Raw genomic sequence first — 18,277 nt, 5'->3', positions numbered from 1 at the left:
TTCACCAGAGTGGTAAAATAGTTCTTGGTCAGGGAGTTCTAAGGCAATCACCCAACGCCAGAGAAAATGTACCTGTTTTCTCCATCCACACACAGCCCTCCATGGAGACAAGGTTGACTGGCACACTCATCAATGTTGAGTTCACAATGATCCCCTAGGAATCCAGGGGCACAGTCGCAGAAATAGGCCCCCAGAGCATCCTGACAAGTTGCACCATTTAAACAAGGCTGGGACCAACATTCATCAATTTCCAATTCACAGTTTATACCTTTTTAAAAAGTCAGCACAGAAAAAACAGAAAAAGTTTTAGCAAAGTGTTCACAATTCAGCAATTTGACAATGCTTTGTTTACCAGAGCACTTGTCAAATGTTCTGTTACCCAAAATAATTTCCCCCTTAATTGTAATTGATATTAACTTTTGGTGTGCTTGTGGGAAGTTGCACAAGGCAGAGCAGCTGTTACAAAGAATTATTGCATACAACAGCTTGTGGTGTTTAGTCCGTGAAAACAAATAAGTCATTTTTAGAACAAAGTTTATTGTTAACTGCACTTTTGTTGGAAGCCTAAAAGTGGCTGGTCGATGTTTTTCTATTATTTTTAAACACTTAATTTAGTAAAGCAGCAGAGAGAACAGTGGGTAAGAGCTCAGACTCCAAAGCCAGACAGTTGGGTCGGGATCCTGGCACAGCCACTTATTAGCTGTATGACCTTGGGCAAGTTTCTCAGCCTTTCCATGTTTCAGCTTCCTCACGTGAAAAAGACAATAGTGGTAATTATCTCATAAGACTCTTAGTATAATTAAATGTGTTCAAAAGTACTTATAACAGTACCTGATACATACTATTTGCTAGAGAAAAAACACTTTTTTCGGCAAAAAAAAATCTATTGTACTAATATAATGTGCAACTATTGATCTAAGTGCTCATTTTGCATAGACATTTTTATCTTAATTTTTCTTTTTGTAAAATACTACCTTTAAATACAAAAATTGGTGACTTAATGCAATTAATGGCATCATTAGAAGCTGTTAACACTTCATTTTAAGGTAATGTTATATTAAAACAAACTGTACTTATCCTCCCAAAATTAGTAGGTAAGTATTATTTGCTAAACAAAATAAGTTTATGATTTTTACAGGTTGTAGCAGTATTTAAATAACAAACTATTTTATTAAATGTCAAAACAGTATTTGATATACAATAATCACATTTGCATACAGGTTTTAAAAGACACAAAAGGAGGAATATCCATACTTACCCATCTTTGTTTCTGTGTTTCTAATCCCAAATAATAAATTATATATTAAAATGATATTAAAAGATTTTCAAATAGCTCAGAAGTCAGTAGTAGTTTGATTTGTACCCATTTTTCTTGACAGAAAATGCAGCAGGATATTCTAACACCATCTATTATTTACAACTGTTATGAGATTCAACAAATACCCAACTTAAAAGAGAATCCAGCATATTAAATTTGATTGTTTTTTGAAAAATAAAAAACTTAAACATTAAATTTATGTCCATAAAAATGGAAACTTTTGCAATAGCACTTGTTTCCAGGTAAATGGTTTGCTCTTTAAGGCTTAGCTATTTCTTACGCAGTCTGTGAATGAGATTTTCCATGGCTCTTTTACTTGGCATAACTAAGGTCCTGGAAAAGTGGAAAGAACATAAATTTTTTAGATAGACCATCCAGGACTGAGCTCTGCTCTGTCACTACTAACAACGAGGCTGGATACAGTAAATGCTACATCAATGGTAGGTATTACTATAGCGTGTTTGTCATTTCCTGCATTCCATCTTTAATTCTTCAGGGTAGGTAGAATAAAAAATGTATGAAAAGTGACAGGAAGCAAGGACAACTCTAAAAGAGAATTTAGAATAACCATAAACTCACTTATCAATAAATATAAATGATATTACGGGGAGTATAAACTATAGAGACTGGAAAAATTTGGAGCAGCCAGCATGTCAAATACCATTAAAAAAGATCAACAATTAAAGTAGAAAAAGCCACAGAGCTATAGTAAATAGTTAAAATTAGGTAATAAATATTTGAAGTGGATTAATAGCCTTACAGCGAGAGGAGAAGAAGGTAGAAAATGGGGCTTTCCAGTACTGGAAAGTTGAAGGTCAAAAACTAGAAGGTTTAGAGAGCAATGACAGACACATCCCTGAGATGCTTCTCATGAAGTCTGTGATTGTTGGGGAGATGTCAAGATAGAGAAGGAGTGACAGCGTATGGGCATGGAGAGACCAGGTGACAGAGGTCCTGCCAAAAGTTCAATAGAAGCAAGGAAATGAGAAGCCTCAGGATGTGGTGATAATTTTGGTTGTAAAGCAGGTTTGAATGACGCTAGAGTCTAACTTGAAATTGGATCAATGTATGACTGCAGTGGATTAAAGATGAAGGTGATCGAGAATAAGAAGCTCACGAAATTCCAAAAGCATGGTCCATACAATTCCATAATGGCTTCTAACTGCATTTGAGTAAAGTGAAAACTTATTTTAACCTTTTTAATATTTGTTTTATTTCCTATTAAAATTCTGCCATCACTCTAAGTGCTAGTCATATGTCATACCAGACTGTTTGCTTTTCCTCAAACCTACCATATACCTCTACCACTCCAAGTTTTTGTACACACTGATCTCTCTCTGCAATGCTTTTTCCCCCTTGTCCACCCAATGAAGGCATCCTTTTAAAACTTAAGTTAACTGTCCCACCAGTGGACTCATAGGAACAGTGGTTTCAGCAAGAAAGCCAGCCTTCCTTCTTGTCCTTGAGAATCATGGAGATAAGAACTCTTTAAAGAGGATTGTGTGGAAAGTGGTTTCATAGAATAAATGCCAAGTTTCAGCAAAAGCCATGGGATTAAAGGTGCAATGGGAAAGATAAAAATGTTCGGTTTATCTATTTGTAGTTGAGAAGAGACTATAGGTAGAGAAACAGGTGATCACTCTAACAGAAGTCATAAAGATTTTGCCCTGTGACATTTCACATAAGCGAATGTAGGTATACATTAGCAATCTGTACCTCCAGACCAGATCACCCTTCTTTTTTTTTTTTTTTTGTTGTTGTTGTTTGTTTGTTTTTTTTTCTGAGACGGAGTCTCACTTGTCTCACTTTGTCACCAGTGGTGCTATCTTGGTTCACTGCAACCTCTGCCTCCCAGGTTCAAGCAATTCTCATGCCTCAGCCTTCCAGGTAACTGGGACTACAGGCACATGCCACCATGCTCAGCTAATTTTTGTATTTTTAGTAGAGACGGGGTTTCACCATGTTGGTCAGGCTGGTCTCAAACTCCTGACCTCAAGTGATCCACCTGCCTCAGCCTCCCAAAGTGCTGGGATTACAGGCATGAGCCACTGCGTCTGGCCCAGATCATCCTTCTGATACTGTCTGTAGAATGTCTTCTTCAGTTATCTCACAGGCATTGATATGTTGGCTGTGTCCCCACCCAAATCTCATCTTGAATTCCCAGGTATTGTGGGAGGGGCCCGGTGGGAGGTAATTGAATCATGGGGGCGGGTCTTTCCTTTGCTGTTCTTGTGATAGTGAATAAGTCTCAAAAGATCTGATGGTTTTGTAAGGGAGAGTTGCCCTACACAAGCTCTCTCTTTGTCTGCTGCCATCCATGTAAGACAGGACTTGCTCCTCCTTACCTCCTGCCATGATTGTGAGACCTCCCAAGCCATGTGGAACTGTGAGTTAACTAAATCATTTTCCTGTATAAATCACCCAGTCTTGGGTATGTCTTGATTAGCAGTGTGAAAAATGGACAATACAGTCATCATTCCCCAATTCCAAATAATGATAACCTTCCTCTCCCCACTCATGCTGATCTGCTCCACCCCCATCCCTGCCAAAACTCTCCTCTCAGTGAATGGTATTATCATCCAGGTCACCCAAGCCATAGTTCTAGGAGTTACCATCTTATTTGCTACTATTCCCCATATCTTAATTAGTCATCAAATCTCATCATTTCTCTCTTAGAAATGGATCTAAGGTGCCATCCTTATGGCTGTGGCCTTAAGTCAACCCTCATCATGTCTCATCTGCTCATACTACTACTAACTTCTCTTTTCGTACTCACTCTCTAGATTTCTATATAAATGTGATCACTATAAAGTACAAGTATGATTGTACCATTGTCTGCTTAAATTTTTGACATTATCCCCTCTCTATCTGCCAGTCTCTGAAGTAAAGCACAATTGCCTTGTAATGCAGTAGAAGCTTCTAAAAGATGTAGATGCTACTGGTGCTACCCACTGCAGTGTGCTCACAGCTCCACTGTATCTCAACACCCTAGGCTGCATATAGGTGTTTTCCTTAATTGTAAGCCCCACTCCTTACTCCCTCCTTCCCCAGGCTAGCTCCAATTACTTCCCAAATATCCAGTTCGTGTATCCCATGATTCTGGAAACTATACTTACTTATATTTGCCTCTAATGCTGCTCCACTGTGCTCTCAAAATTCCCCTTAATATAAATGTCTAGATATATTGTCCTCAATTGCTTATTTTTTTATTTTATCTACAAAATTGTGAGCTCCTTGAGGTCAGGGTCTTTGACCTTTAACACCAGTATCTGTGGCATTTAGCACATATTCTTGAATATTAAAAAATGCTCAATAAATGTTGAATGCATGAGTAATCAAGTCACAGCTATGGAATAATCAACCACCTCTACAGGAAGGCAAACTGTATGCCAATACAGAGCTTCTCAGTGCTTCTACAAGCCTGGGCCATAAATCAAAAGCCCAAAAGTCAAATTTGTGTCTTTGGCAAATGTTTAAAACATATTATGGTTTCAGAATGATTGTGCCCCAAACTTCTGATCAGTATTTAGAGACTTTGCACTCCAATTGGCATCTTTCGGCATTCAGAGATCCTTGTTAACATTCTGTGCCACAAGATAATGCACATTATATTTTATCAGGATGGAACAGGTCTTGACTCTGACGCTGTCCTCATCATTCTTTACAGTGGGCAGGGAGCACACCATGCACACAGCAAGTCGTTGATAAGCCATTCTGAATGCCTTTCTCATTATCTGCAGAGTTCACGCTTTGGAAATAATTGTAGTCTGTCTTCAGACTATCATCTTAAATTTCAGATTCCATTCAATGTATTTGATGCCTAACAGGTCTCTATGCACCATATTTTTCTTTTGAATAAGAATTATGCATGCTATTTTGGGGCTTTTTGTGTATATCAAGTACAACAATTATCAGTGCAAGTCGGTGACACAAGTATCAGAGCAATGTGGAACTGTAGCATTCGGTTTTCATTACCATGATAGATTTACAGTAAGTTCTCCTCCTACATATTATAGTCATAATCTGTTTAACATCCTAAAGCAATAGGGAGAGGCTAGATGACTTCCTGCTCTGATTAATAACATTAAATAAGCATAACAATATTTAGCAAGATGTTAGAAGAAATTAAAGGTAGATAATTATTATTTTCAGTGGGAACATCTTTGGAGTTTTAGCCAATGAGATTTCCGGCTTGTGAATTTAGACATACCTTTCCTAAGGACACCAAAAATAACAAAATTCTCTTTCTGAATCACTCACTTAAAGCAGATTTTACAAGCCCAGGATTCTATCTCTGAAGGACTGCCGAATTTTGTCAATTCTAAGACTCCTTTTTTTCCTCCCTCACATTTTTAACATCTCTAGAACCGAGATGCACTTTACAATCAGCAGTGTCTTAGCTTCATGTTATAACTTAGCCAAATAGTTTTTTCATTTTTAATGATATCTGAAATGTAAGTAAGACTGAGGATGTATTAAATCTTGTGATACAGAAAATTTATCTTAATAAATGTTATTAATACTTTGTCATTATTTTATTTAACTATTTTATTATATTTTATTATTTTGTTATTATGACTATTATAATCCTTTTTGTTTCTACAAGTTTTGCTTTACTGCTAGACAAAATTGGAAAAACCTGTGGTTTCCATATTAAACATACCTTTTTTTTCAGGTTTTCTTAATCCTTGTCATATGGTGTCCTCTTTGGTACCCTTTTACCATCAATGAAAGTTTAAGAATGTTCTTGACACTTGTTTCAAAACCAGCTTCCCAGAATATCATGGAGGCTGAAACTAATTCTAGGAAGAGAAAGAAAGAATGTCTTCTCTTCGTCAGCCCTAGGAGTGGAGCACTGGGAGGAAATTCTCCTACTTCCTTGTATCTAATGATTACAGTTGTCTGTTTGGAGAACAGTTTCTTCTATTCTGTGAGCTCATTCTTCATTCCCATTCTCCAGCCATTTTTCTCTAAATGCATCTGTATGCCAGTTCTCCCACTTTACTTCCATCATAAATGTCATAAAATTTACCATAAGATAGTAAAATATTATTTTCCCAATAGGAATGACTTTCCCCATACACTTTCTATATTTTATACATATATACACACACATACTTTTTAAAAGAATTATGAAAGTAAAAAAGTATATATCAAATATATATCAAATTTAAAAAGTTGGAGTAACCCATTTCAGAGTCTCCAAGATGGTATGTTTGAAAAATACACTACTTTTATGAATGGTTGATGCTTTAATTTTATAAGTTTTTTGAAAGATTATAGAAAAATTATAATATTTTCATTTTATGTTAAATACATCACTATTAAATATTATATATTTTCATACTTCCATAATTATAATGTTTTAATCATAGCAAATTACTTTCTTATGTTTCTCTTCATTAGGATAATTATTATTCCTAAATATATAAAATTGTTAAAATAGTAATAACTTCTTAGTTCTTTATTTTATGATATGGTCATTTTAGAAGTTGAATTCTTGCCTAGGCATATTAAAATATTACACTTTAAATTTATAAGGGTGGCAGAGAGATTTTGACCTTCAGTTAATCTATTCCCGAGTTGAGTTCTAACAATATTCAAAAAATAATACTTTTAAGTAACCAAGTTAAGATTACTTGAAAGCAATTCAAGTATAAGAAAATGATACCTGTAAAAAACAAAGGCAAACATTGTTTAGATACCATAGGTATTCATCAGTAGCAACGTTTTAAGAGACAGAAATATTGGCAATTAACTCTCAGAGCCTAAACAGTTTATGGAAAAACTTTTGCTAAATCCATTTCATTCTCACCATGACCCTAAGAGTTAGGTTGTATTACCATGCCAATGTTTGAACAAGGAAATGGAAGCTCATAATAATTGCTATTTATCAGTACCAAACCACTAGAGAACATCTAGGCTGAGCTTGGAATCCCTGTCTTCTGCTTCCAAATTCGTCTTTCCACCACATCCGTTCTTTATATTACTATATATTTTTCAGCTCATCCTCTTCGCATTCGGACCTGCACACACCCTGCTGATAACTAGGTAGGCACTAGGAGAAAGAGCAGTCACATGTCAGAGAGAAAGCTGTCTTTCTGGCTCATAGATGATAACTTCTTTCTATGTCCTCACATGGTAGAAGGGGTGAAGGATCTCTCTTGGGCCTCTTTTATAAGGGCACATAACCTATTCATGAGAGCTTCCCCGCTATGATCTAATTACCTCCCAAAGCCTCAACTTTTCATACTATTGCCTTGGACAGCATTTCAACATATAAATTTTGGAAAGACCAAACTTTTCAGATCATAGCAACCCCTTTCCAAAATATCTCTGCAGTCCTTGTCCCTTGATATTCAACATATTATTATTCAAATAATAATAGCAAATGTAGTCTGAGGATACAAGTTTCAGTTTTACATTCTGAAAGGGATGCATTTTCGCTCTATTCATAGGCCATTTTTTTTCTAGGAACATTTTCTGACTCCAACCAACATTACCAGCTTCTTTCTTTGTGCTTCCTCAGCATGATGTTTATAGACAGATGGTAATTGTTGTTTACATTTCTGATCCTAGAATAATCTGTGAGCATTTTGTCAGGAACAAATTTTATCTTAGTCACTTTTATGTCTCCAAAGTCCAGCATAATGCCCAGGGCATTGTAAATATAAATATTTGCTGACTATTTGTAATTTTGTGCACTCATTTAACAAACATTTGTCAAAACCTGGAAACTTCATTTCTTCATAAAAACTACTTTAAATGACTGTAGTTCTGAGCAAAAGCCTGAACGAGTGTTTAATTTCTTTATAAGACACCATAAAACGTTATCAATTTCATAATTAAGAGCATATTTAAAACAACCATTTTTCTTTGATATAATAGTAACATTATTTCTCATGAAATAACCTTATATTTAATAACATATATTTTATTTTCCTCAAATTATTTCCCATGACCATTAAATTATCTATATTATTTGCCATAGATGCCTTCAAAGTGATTTAGTTGATCAAAATGTATTTAGAAAAGATACAACACCAAGCCCAGATTCAAATCTCCACAATGACTGAAAATCGAATTTTGTCTTTGATATGTGCCACTGTAATGGCAGTGTCAGTTAGTTACATCATACCTCTTAGACTGATGCCTCAGCATGGATGAGGACCATTGGAGAAGGCCCAAGAGGAACGTGAAATATTATTAAAAGTAAAAGAAGTGCTGATAGGACACTTTAAACGAGTAACCATCATGTAACCCAAGGAGGCAAAATACGTTTCAGCTGTGCACATGAAAGACTGCATGGCAATATGGTTGATAGAAGCTACTAAGAAAGACTTATAGCATTCTTGCTAGGATATTTTAAAGGACAGATTTGTTCTGAATAATCTAGACATTGCCATCAGAGGGCAATAGAGGGCAGAAAGAGAAAGGCATGCTTTCATTTTGTTTGCATGATCTATGATCCTTCTTTGTTAATTTTCTTCTTAAATTTTAAGGGTGGAACAGGGAGGGGAGAAAGTTACTGTTAAAACTTGATAGGGGCCGGGCGCCATGGCTCAAACCTATAATCCCACCACTTTGGGAGGCCGAGGCAGGCTCAGGAGATCCAGGCTACCTGGCTAACACTGTGAAATGCCATCTCTACTAAAAATGCAAAGAATTAGCCGGGCGTGGTGGCACGCTCCTGTAAGGAGCAACCTTAGCAACCTCCAGCTGCTAAGGAGGCTGAGGCAGGAGAATTGCTTGAACCTGGGAGGAGGAGGTTGCAGTGAACCGAGATTGCGCCACTGCACTCCAGCCTGAGCAACACAGAGAGACTCCATCTCAAAAATAAATAAATAAATAAATAAAACAAAAATAAATTAAAAAACTTGATAGGTCTCTTTCACTGTTCCCTTCCCCAAAGAGTGGATTTTCTTGGACTATTGTATTAACCTCCCTTAGACACTTGAATTCCCCCGTATCGCCCCCTTCAGTGTATCTTCAACATGATGATCAGAGTGACCTTGTTAAAATGTAAGTCAAATCATTCCAGTTCTCTGCTCAGAACTCTCTAATAATCTCCCATCTCACTTAGAGTAAAAGCCAAAGTCCTTACAATGGCCTACAAGGTCCCAAACAGTCTAAACTCATTATCGCTCTGACCTATCTCCTCTTTCGTCCTTCACTCTAGTCACACTAACTTTATTGCTGTTCCTCAAACATTGCAAGGACTCTTTACCTCAGGGCCTTTGCATCTGCTGTTCCTCTGCCTGGAATGCTATTCCACAAGACATTTCCTTGGTTCCCATCTTCTCCTCTTTAGAGCTTTATTCACATGTCACCTTCTCAGTGAAGACTTTCTTGATCATTCTACCTAAAGTTAATCCCTAATACTATTATTTTGTTTTACTTTTCTCCATGCAGTTATTACCCTCTAACCTACTTATACACTATATTGATTACTTACTTTCTAGACATCTATCTCTTCTTTCCAGAATGTAAGAAACTATGTCATCACTTCTCTTTACTCTTTCATTTTCAGAACATAGAACAATGCCCAATTCATTGAGGTACTCAATATATATGTGTTGAATAAAGTAATGACCTAATGACTTCAACAAATATTTTAAAAATCCATATCATGTGTCTTATAGTCCATCTGGTGTTGCTATAACAGAATATATAGGATTGGGTAATTTATGAAGAACAGAAATCTATTTCTCACATCTCTGGATGTTTAAAAATTCAAGAGCAAGGTGCCAGTAGGTTTGGTGTCTGGTAAAGTCCCACATCCAAGATGGTGCCTTGAAGGCTGCATCCTCCAGAGGATAGGAACATTGTTCCTCACATGGCAGAAGAGTGGAAGGGGGTGAACCCACTCCCCAAAGCCCTTTTTATTATGGCATTAATTCATTCCTGAAGGCTCCATCCTCATGGCCTCAATACCTCCTCTTAGTTCCCACCTCCCAATACTATTGCATTGGTGATTACGTCTCCAACACATGAGTTTTGGAGGAGGCAATCACTCAAATCATATCATCAAGTACATAGAACTGTTACTAGCAATAAGTGCTTTATATAAAACCCTGCTTTTATTGATTTGTGTTTCCTTGCCTCATGGACTTTGTGAAATAACAGTCAAGGATGTCACATGGAAATCCACATAATTGTCTATGTCAGTGGTTCTCAAAGTGTAGTCACCAAACTAACATCATCGGCATCACATGGGAACTTGTTTTAGATGCATATTCTTGGACTCTCATCTCAGATCTGTTGAATTGAAAACTGTATTTTAATGATAAGCTGTATAGGTGAGTCTGATGCATGCCAACACTTGAGACCCATTGAGATACATTGTAAGCTTATTAAATTGACAATGTCAGTTAAACTTTTAATGCATTTGTTTTCATATTAGAGATTTCAAGTTTTCCTTGAATAACATAAGTTTGAAAATACTCTGACCTTAATAAATGTTAAGTGAGTTTTGTTTCTAGAGACATTATACCTTCTCTTTCCTTTCATGCCCATGGCCACTCTCCCAGGCCAGGTCTTAAAATCATGTACCTGGGTTATCACAACGGCCTCCTAACTAGTCTCCATGAACTAACTAGTCTTCTAACTACTCTGTAAGTACAAATACACTTCCTTGACTATATAATGAATTTTTGTACATTTTTATTTCTCAAGAAAATTCATCATATAATTGAAAAGTACATTAAATATAGGGCATTTTCTTACTTCCCAAAAGATTACTTTTATACCAAAGATCTATTTTATAATAGAGGAAGTAAGATATTTTTCTACATTGATTTGCTTCAACATACATTGAACTGGCCTTTCTCTGCCCTCTTACAGCCCTATTTTTCTCATACTGCAGGCATCTGAACGAGAAAAATGTACGTTAATCAATCTGGCTAGTTTTAAAGAAGGCCTCAATTATGAAATGATTCATTGCATAAACTTGAACTAAAAGTAGTCACATGCTTAGAGTTAATATTCTTTTCATTAAAAAAGTTTTCATCCACTTACTTTCAGCTTCAATTGGAGTTTTTGCTTATGCACAGCAGATTCTCACCAGCATCTTCAGTGGCTCTCTCTGAGCCCATTTCTGTAGTTCATGAATCACTGCCCATGAAGCATAATGGAGTGCACAGAGGAGAATTCACGCGGTGTGAACCCTCTCTATGTGCTACAGCTCTTTTTCCCCTTCTACCTCTCTGCCTTTTACAATTTATTACCTGTTCTTACTTTGCTGCTCAGAGGAATGCAGGTTTTTTTCTCTGAGAGGAGTTCTTTATGATCACTCTAAATTTGGATGTAGTGCACAGCAGCTAGGTCATTGTAATACAGTTTCTAGGATTCATCAGGAGGTCTAAGTGGAGGCAGAGCACTCCAGCACATCCATGCTGATTGCTGGTGGTCTTTTTTCTTTCCTTCTCAACTTTGGATTTTCCCTTGGTTCTACAGACCTTCTTTGGGGTTCTTGTTAGTTGGCCTGAGCTGCCACAAACACTGGTGGTCATGGGATAGCAGTGAAATAAACACACCTCCCTGTGTGTCTAAATGATGGTATACTGCAAGAAAAGTTTCCAAATAAAGTTCACATGAACTTAATATTTGGCAGCCAGCCCTAGCTATACATTAGACTCATCAATTAAATTTGACCCTCTGAAAGTGGAGTACGCACACCTCTGTTTCAGATCTCCCTGGGTAATTTGCTAATGAGTAGTCAGGGCTGAGAAACACTGACTTCTACCAGAACTACCAGAACTACTACCAGAAGCTACCAGAACACAGGCCATTCTACTTGTGTAGGAGATTGGTGAGCAAGCCTATTACTGCATTTTTTTTTTTTACCCGAACAAGCCTAACCAGCTAATAATAGACCCGATTTTTATCTGCCTTATGAGTCTCTCGTTTAAATTGTTTGCAAGAAAGTTTTACATATGTCACTTGAAAAGCTGAAATAATAACATGTAGCTGATTTCGTAGAAAACAAGGGAAGAATATAGCCAAATAGGGAACAACACTATTGTGTCAGGGATTGACAAGGAAAGCATCCTCATTGTGAACCTAAGTGTTTGAGTGAGAAAAGGGGACTCATTCCCATTGAACCCTGCAGGGATGTGATACAACCCACAGCATAAATGAAAAGTTAAGTGCTTTATGATGGAATTTTACTACATTTCCCACATTTCACATTTAGAATACATCCTTTCTATCTGTTTTTTTGTTTTGTTTTGTTTTGTTTTAGAGACGGGGTCTCACCCTGTCATTCAGGCTGGAGTGCAATGGCACAATCTCGGCTCACTGCAACCTCTGCCTCCCCAGTTCAAGCGATTCTCCTGCCTCAGCCTCCCGAGTAGCTGGGACTACAGGCTCGTGCCACTACATCCAGCTAATTTTTGTATTTTTAGTAGAGATGTGGTTTCACCATGTTGGCCAGGATGGTATCCATCTCCTGACCTCATGATCTACCCTCCTCAGCCTCCGAAAGTGCTGGGATTACAGGCGTAAGCCATCACACCTGGCCACCCTTTCCATCTTTTATGCCTAAATTTAGACCACTGAAAGGATTCATTAAAATCCAATTTAATTAAGATATTTAAAAAACACACATTGTAAAATATAGTTTTTCAAGGTGTGCTTTTTATAAATAGAAGACTATTACACAATACTATAGTTTAAATGAATGAAACATTAATTTGATTTATATCTATTCCTTTTAATTACCATTCACAATATTGAGATAGAAGCAGAGAATGGAAGGCACTATCTTAATGAACTGTATTGATTTTTTAAATGTGACCATTGTAAACAAAGCAATTCCAAGCCAGCCCTACAAAATTTCTTATTTTTATTCAAAAATTTTTAAAAAATTAAAATTCACCTGCCATAACTCTCACCAAAGAAAAGAGACACTTCAGTATGGCAAAGAAACAAGGAGCTTTTCATACAACTATAGTTTTATAAGCTTTTAAAATATTTCCTATAACTTTTAGCATAGTAGTGATAATTAAGTCACTTGATAAAATAATTTTCCATTTGACATAAGCATTCTAGCATCATAGAGTATACATAAAGTAATACAGAAAATGAATTCTCATTTAATATTCATTTACCTGAGTTTCAGGATGGGGAAGGGTGCCCAGAAATATATGGAAGAATTTTAAAACTTAGAACAATTTAGTAACAGTTGATTAAGCAACCATTACTCACAAATACTGGGCCAGGCTCTTGGAGGAAGAGGGCTCACCTTCTTTTTTTTTTTTTCTTTTTTTTTGAGACGGAGTCTCGCTCTGTCGCCCAGGCTGGAGTGCAGTGGCCGGATCTCAGCTCACTGCAAGCTCCGCCTCCCGGGTTCACACCATTCTCCTGCCTCAGCCTCCCGAGTAGCTGGGACTACAGGCGCCCGCCACCACGCACGGCTAATTTTTTGTATTTTTAGTAGAGACCAGATTTCACCATGTTAGCCAGGATGGTCTCGGTCTCCTGACCTCGTGATCCACCAGCCTCGGCCTCCCAAAGTGCTGGGATTACAGGCGTGAGCCACCGCGCCCAGCGGAGGGCTCCTCTTCTTAATCCACTAACTGACATCTAATAGAAACTCATAAAGTATTGAAGAATTAAAGAATAAATATAAAACAATACTCTGTCCTTTAGAAACTAACATGGCGGGGCGGGGGGCAAAAACATAGATATCTGTAAAATAGGAAAGAATTATGGAGGATTCTTTAATACAGGTGTCAACTAGTAGAGACATAATGAATATAATTACTGCAGCAGTGTGAAACTATTATTCTAGGCGGAAAGGAACCTGGAAACGCTCCTTGTGTTAGGTGATATTTGAACTAGGTCTTAAAAAGTATAGCAGAACTTCAGAGTAGACATTATGAAGTGGGAAAGGACATTCCAGGGGGAAGGAAATGACTTGTATAGGAAATGAAGAAGATTCATTAGAGGAAGTAGAAGGCTTTGGTGGAATGTGTGAAGACATGGCCACTGTCATGGGCCCAAATTGTGAAGGGCTTTCAGGGAGAGGCTAAAATCATTCTCTGTGTAGTGTGAAGTTCTCAAGGCTTTTCAGAACTGCGGCATAGGTCTATTTCAGAAAAGTTATTTCAAAGGCAGTGTTCAGAACAACTTCGAGAAGGTAGAAGCTATAAGTAGAACGTCTGGGAGGTTGTGTAGTGGTACACACAAGAGTTGAGATGAACCTAAACCAAGGAAAAGAATGGATAAGCTCAATTTGGAACATATCTTAGTGTCAAAACAGCAGATTCTGAAGATCGGTTGTAGTAAGAGAGGAGGGAGAGGGAAAAATTTCATTTTAGAGCAGCTAGGAATAAGTCTATTTTATAAAATACATAGTTTTAGAATGTTTAAAAGCAAAATGATGCTGGAGGGTTCTGGTGCAAATTTTGAAGAGAAATATTTTCCAAATAGCTATATTGCTTAACACTTGGGAAAAGATTGACAAAATAAAGAACTAAGTGTGAAAGTATTGGGAGAAGAAGGCAAGTTAAAAAGCTGAAAGCCTCAGGAAGGTACAAAAATGGCAAATGCTAAGAGAAAACACAGTATTAAAATGTGAGTGGTGTCTTAGAGATCTGAGTCAGGAACTGTAAGAAAGTGGTGAGCAGAAGTTAGAATGAATGCATATGAGAAAGCATAGACTAGGTAAGTTACCCCCTTACAAGTAAATGGAAAAGTGAAAGAGTAAAGGAAAGCAAGAAATGTGGCCATCGTGAAGAACTGACCTAAAACAGTAACAGTGATTCAAAAGGATAGGGAGGATAAATGCTGAGTGTGAAGAGGCTGAATAGCATGTAACGTGGTAATGATGAGTTGTCAACTTGTCACTCTATTATTAAAATAAAATTCTATCAACAGAAATATTGTAAAGAATAGATAGATATGAGGTAGAATTGTTTGCTCTAAGACATAAAACAAGAACAGGCTTTTTTCCTTAATAAAAATTATGGTTTATCTGATATACCATGCTCCATCAGCTTTGCTATCACTGATCTGTTGATCATACTCAAGTCAGCACTAGAAACCCTTTAACTTCCAGACTGCATTCCCAGAAGGTTGCAGTGCCAGACTTTGGAGATTAGAAAGCAGGCTTGAACTGGAATGAAAGGAACATGCACTGATGAGGAAACCTGAACTGCCCTTGAGCTTCTCCTGGAGCCCACTCATTCTAGACTGAATCTCAGTTTTAAATCATGTAGAGCTCCATTTAAAACAGCAACAGTGACAGCAGGCAACCACTTAGAATTCAGTACATTCAGTGGGTTTTCAATAGTTTAGGAAGTTTCTATCTAGTGATTGATTCCTGTCAAGAACTTGGCCGTTTTCATAAACAATTGTATGAAAAATAAAATGTCACCTCTGCTTCTGCCACTTAGAGAGAGCTAATTACACCATCTGTGATTCAGATATGATCACACTTACCAGAATAATCGCGGGGACAGATACAAGTATATCTTCCTATTTCATTGAGGCACGTAGCCTCGTTCTTGCAGGGATCTGAAGCACATTCATCCACTTCCAAGTCGCAGTGTCTGCCTTGATATCCTGGGACACAGAAGCAGGAGTAGCCATCAATTCCATCCTGGCACACAGCCCCATTTTGGCAAGGGCTGGAAGCACACTCATCGTGATCTATCTCACAGAATCTTCCAGCATATCCAGCAGGGCAGATGCAGACAGGATAAATAGGGTCCTGATGGCAAATACCTCCATGTTGGCAGGAGTTCTTGCCACAGGAACCAATGGTAGTTTCACAGATTGTCCCACTGTACCCAGGAGGACATTTGCACAGAAAGCTCCTTTCGCCTGGGGTGTTCACACAAGTGGCACTTCCTTGACAGGGATTGGAGAAGCAAGGGTCTTTCACATTGTCACAGTCTTTGTCCACATTATTGGCTGTGCCTGAACAAGAACAATCATTGTCTTTTGAAAAACCTTTGCATGTAGAATTGTTTTGGCAAGAATTTGAGAGGCACCTGGTGTTGTTTTTATTGCAAAAGGAATCTGCAAGGAAATAAAAAAAGCACGATTAAATTTATAAATAATTGAGGACAGAGTTAAAAATCTTTCATTGTGACCTTTGTGCTGCCTCAACCAAACTCATTAATAAAATACATAGTTGGCTGCATCCTAATGAAAAAACTATGTCATATTCATTATTATACCTAGCACATTGTATGTACTTCCAGTGACCAATGCAATAATTTTCATAGTGATAATACCTTCAGAGCAAGAGTTAAATGGACACAGAAAAAAGTTATAGGATTATTTTAATTATAATTGAAATTTAGTTCCCAGAGAAATTACCATAGGGAATTTTGTTTCCTGCTTTAACAGAAGACTTACATACAGGATAGTAAATTTTACTGTATGTAGAGTTTAATTGCTATTTTCAGACCAAATTATATAGGCTGCAAAATTGTTTCCTTGCAGTAAAGTTTGCCATCTACTGGCTATTACAAGAAATTCTACCACAGTGAGTTTCAGACTTTTTGTTTTCCCTCTTTTCCTTTCTTTTTTCTTTTTAAGAGCAACAGAACTCCTTCAAGGAAAATGTCATGAGGAAAATGTCAAGTGTACACAATTGGAAAGTAGATCTGCTCAGCAGAAGCAGGGGAAGGTCCCTTGCATCCCAGTCAGACCAGTCTCCTGCCTCCCCTAGAGACACCTCCAAGGAGCTGGGCTTTGAGACCAGCAATTTGAAAACCTCTGCACAAGAGACAAGAAAATATTTTATATAGTTACTATAAGCAATTATTTCTATATTTGTATTAAGTATTTCTAGTGCTAAAATAAAGTTTTTTTGTCTGCTGAGAAGTAAAAAGAAGTTTGGCCAGTTTTAAAGAAGATGAAAACCCAAATAATAGTAAATATATTTCTTGTGTGTGTGTGTATGCATCTGTGTGTGTATTTTCTAATAATTAAATTGACTTGGAAAACAGCCACATTGGTAATTTAGCTTCATTATGAGACCGAGTATGTTTATTTAGAACAATGAAACAGTGCAAGGTGCAAGACTTTCAGGGAAGAGCATGTTAATTTCTCTATTTTAAGTAATATTTATTTAATTTTGGAATAAATTAAATAATTCCAATTAAATATTCCAAAATTAAATAAATATTACTTAAAATAGAGAAATTAACATGCTCTTCCCTGAAAGTCTTGCACCTTGCACTTTTCTATGAAACAGGTAATTCTCTAATTTAAAATCATCAATCAAGGATCTGAAAGTTGTATTCAGTGGATTTTATTATCAATCTTTTCATTGACTTTTCTATTTAGCAATCATAGGAGATTTACCAGTGAGCCAGGATAGTGCAGTGGAAAGGGGCAACAGATGGGTACCAGGCCTGCTCTGCCTCTCCCAGCCTCGGTTTCTGGTTTTTTTTTTTTTTTTTTTTTTGTAAGAATTAAGTCACTAAATTTAAATGCTTTGCAGACACATCGTGTTTGATAAATGCTAGCTCTTACTTTTATAAGATGTTGAGAAATAGTTTTGAGTTCTTGATAAAAATTTACTGAACAAGTGCAAAACATAGCAATAAAAATAATTAAAAAGGTACAAGTCACTATTTTCACTGAAGGAATTTTATTTTAAGAAAGAAAAATGTGCAATTTTCTGTATTTTAGTAGAGATGGAGGTTTCACCATGTTGCCCCCAGGGTGGTCTCGAACTCCTGAGCTCAGGCAATCTGCCCGCCTCAGCCACCCAGGCCTCCCAAACTGCTAGGATTACAGGCTTGAGCCACAGTCCCTGGCCTCTATAAATTTCGAGTACCATTTAAATGCTTGGCTCAGCAAAATGCTAGCTATGAAATTAGAGTTGTGATTATGACTTAGTTGTTCAGGGGATCTGCTATATCTTTACATTGTGCTCCATATCTATTTATTTATAACAAGTGCTCAGTATACATTTCTTGAGTATTAACTGTCAAA

The 18,277-nt window shown here is 37.0% G+C and overlaps 1 protein-coding gene across 10 annotated transcripts in view; it reads right to left on the bottom strand.

Moving 5' to 3' along the window:
• The window catches only part of CRB1 (crumbs cell polarity complex component 1), a 500,591-nt gene that overhangs the window by 373,995 nt on the left and 108,319 nt on the right, over window positions 1–18,277 (bottom strand). For 8 of the 10 annotated variants that reach the window (XM_065539172.2, XM_045362302.2, XM_065539177.1 and 5 more), the window contains exons 2-3: window positions 15,764–16,345; window positions 73–268 (exon numbers count right to left, since the gene is read on the bottom strand). In XM_065539172.2, the coding sequence (XP_065395244.1) occupies window positions 73–268; window positions 15,764–16,345 (778 nt within the window). The remainder of the gene's footprint in view (window positions 1–72; window positions 269–15,763; window positions 16,346–18,277) is intronic. The other 2 variants (XM_074031678.1, XM_005540322.5) reach the window with 1 other exon arrangement.

This window comes from Macaca fascicularis, chromosome 1 (genome assembly GCF_037993035.2).
Source record: "Macaca fascicularis isolate 582-1 chromosome 1, T2T-MFA8v1.1".
NCBI classification, from domain to species: Eukaryota; Metazoa; Chordata; class Mammalia; order Primates; family Cercopithecidae; genus Macaca; species Macaca fascicularis.
The sequence above is the reverse complement of the archived record's forward strand: the minus strand, read 5'-3'. Positions and strand labels throughout refer to the sequence as shown.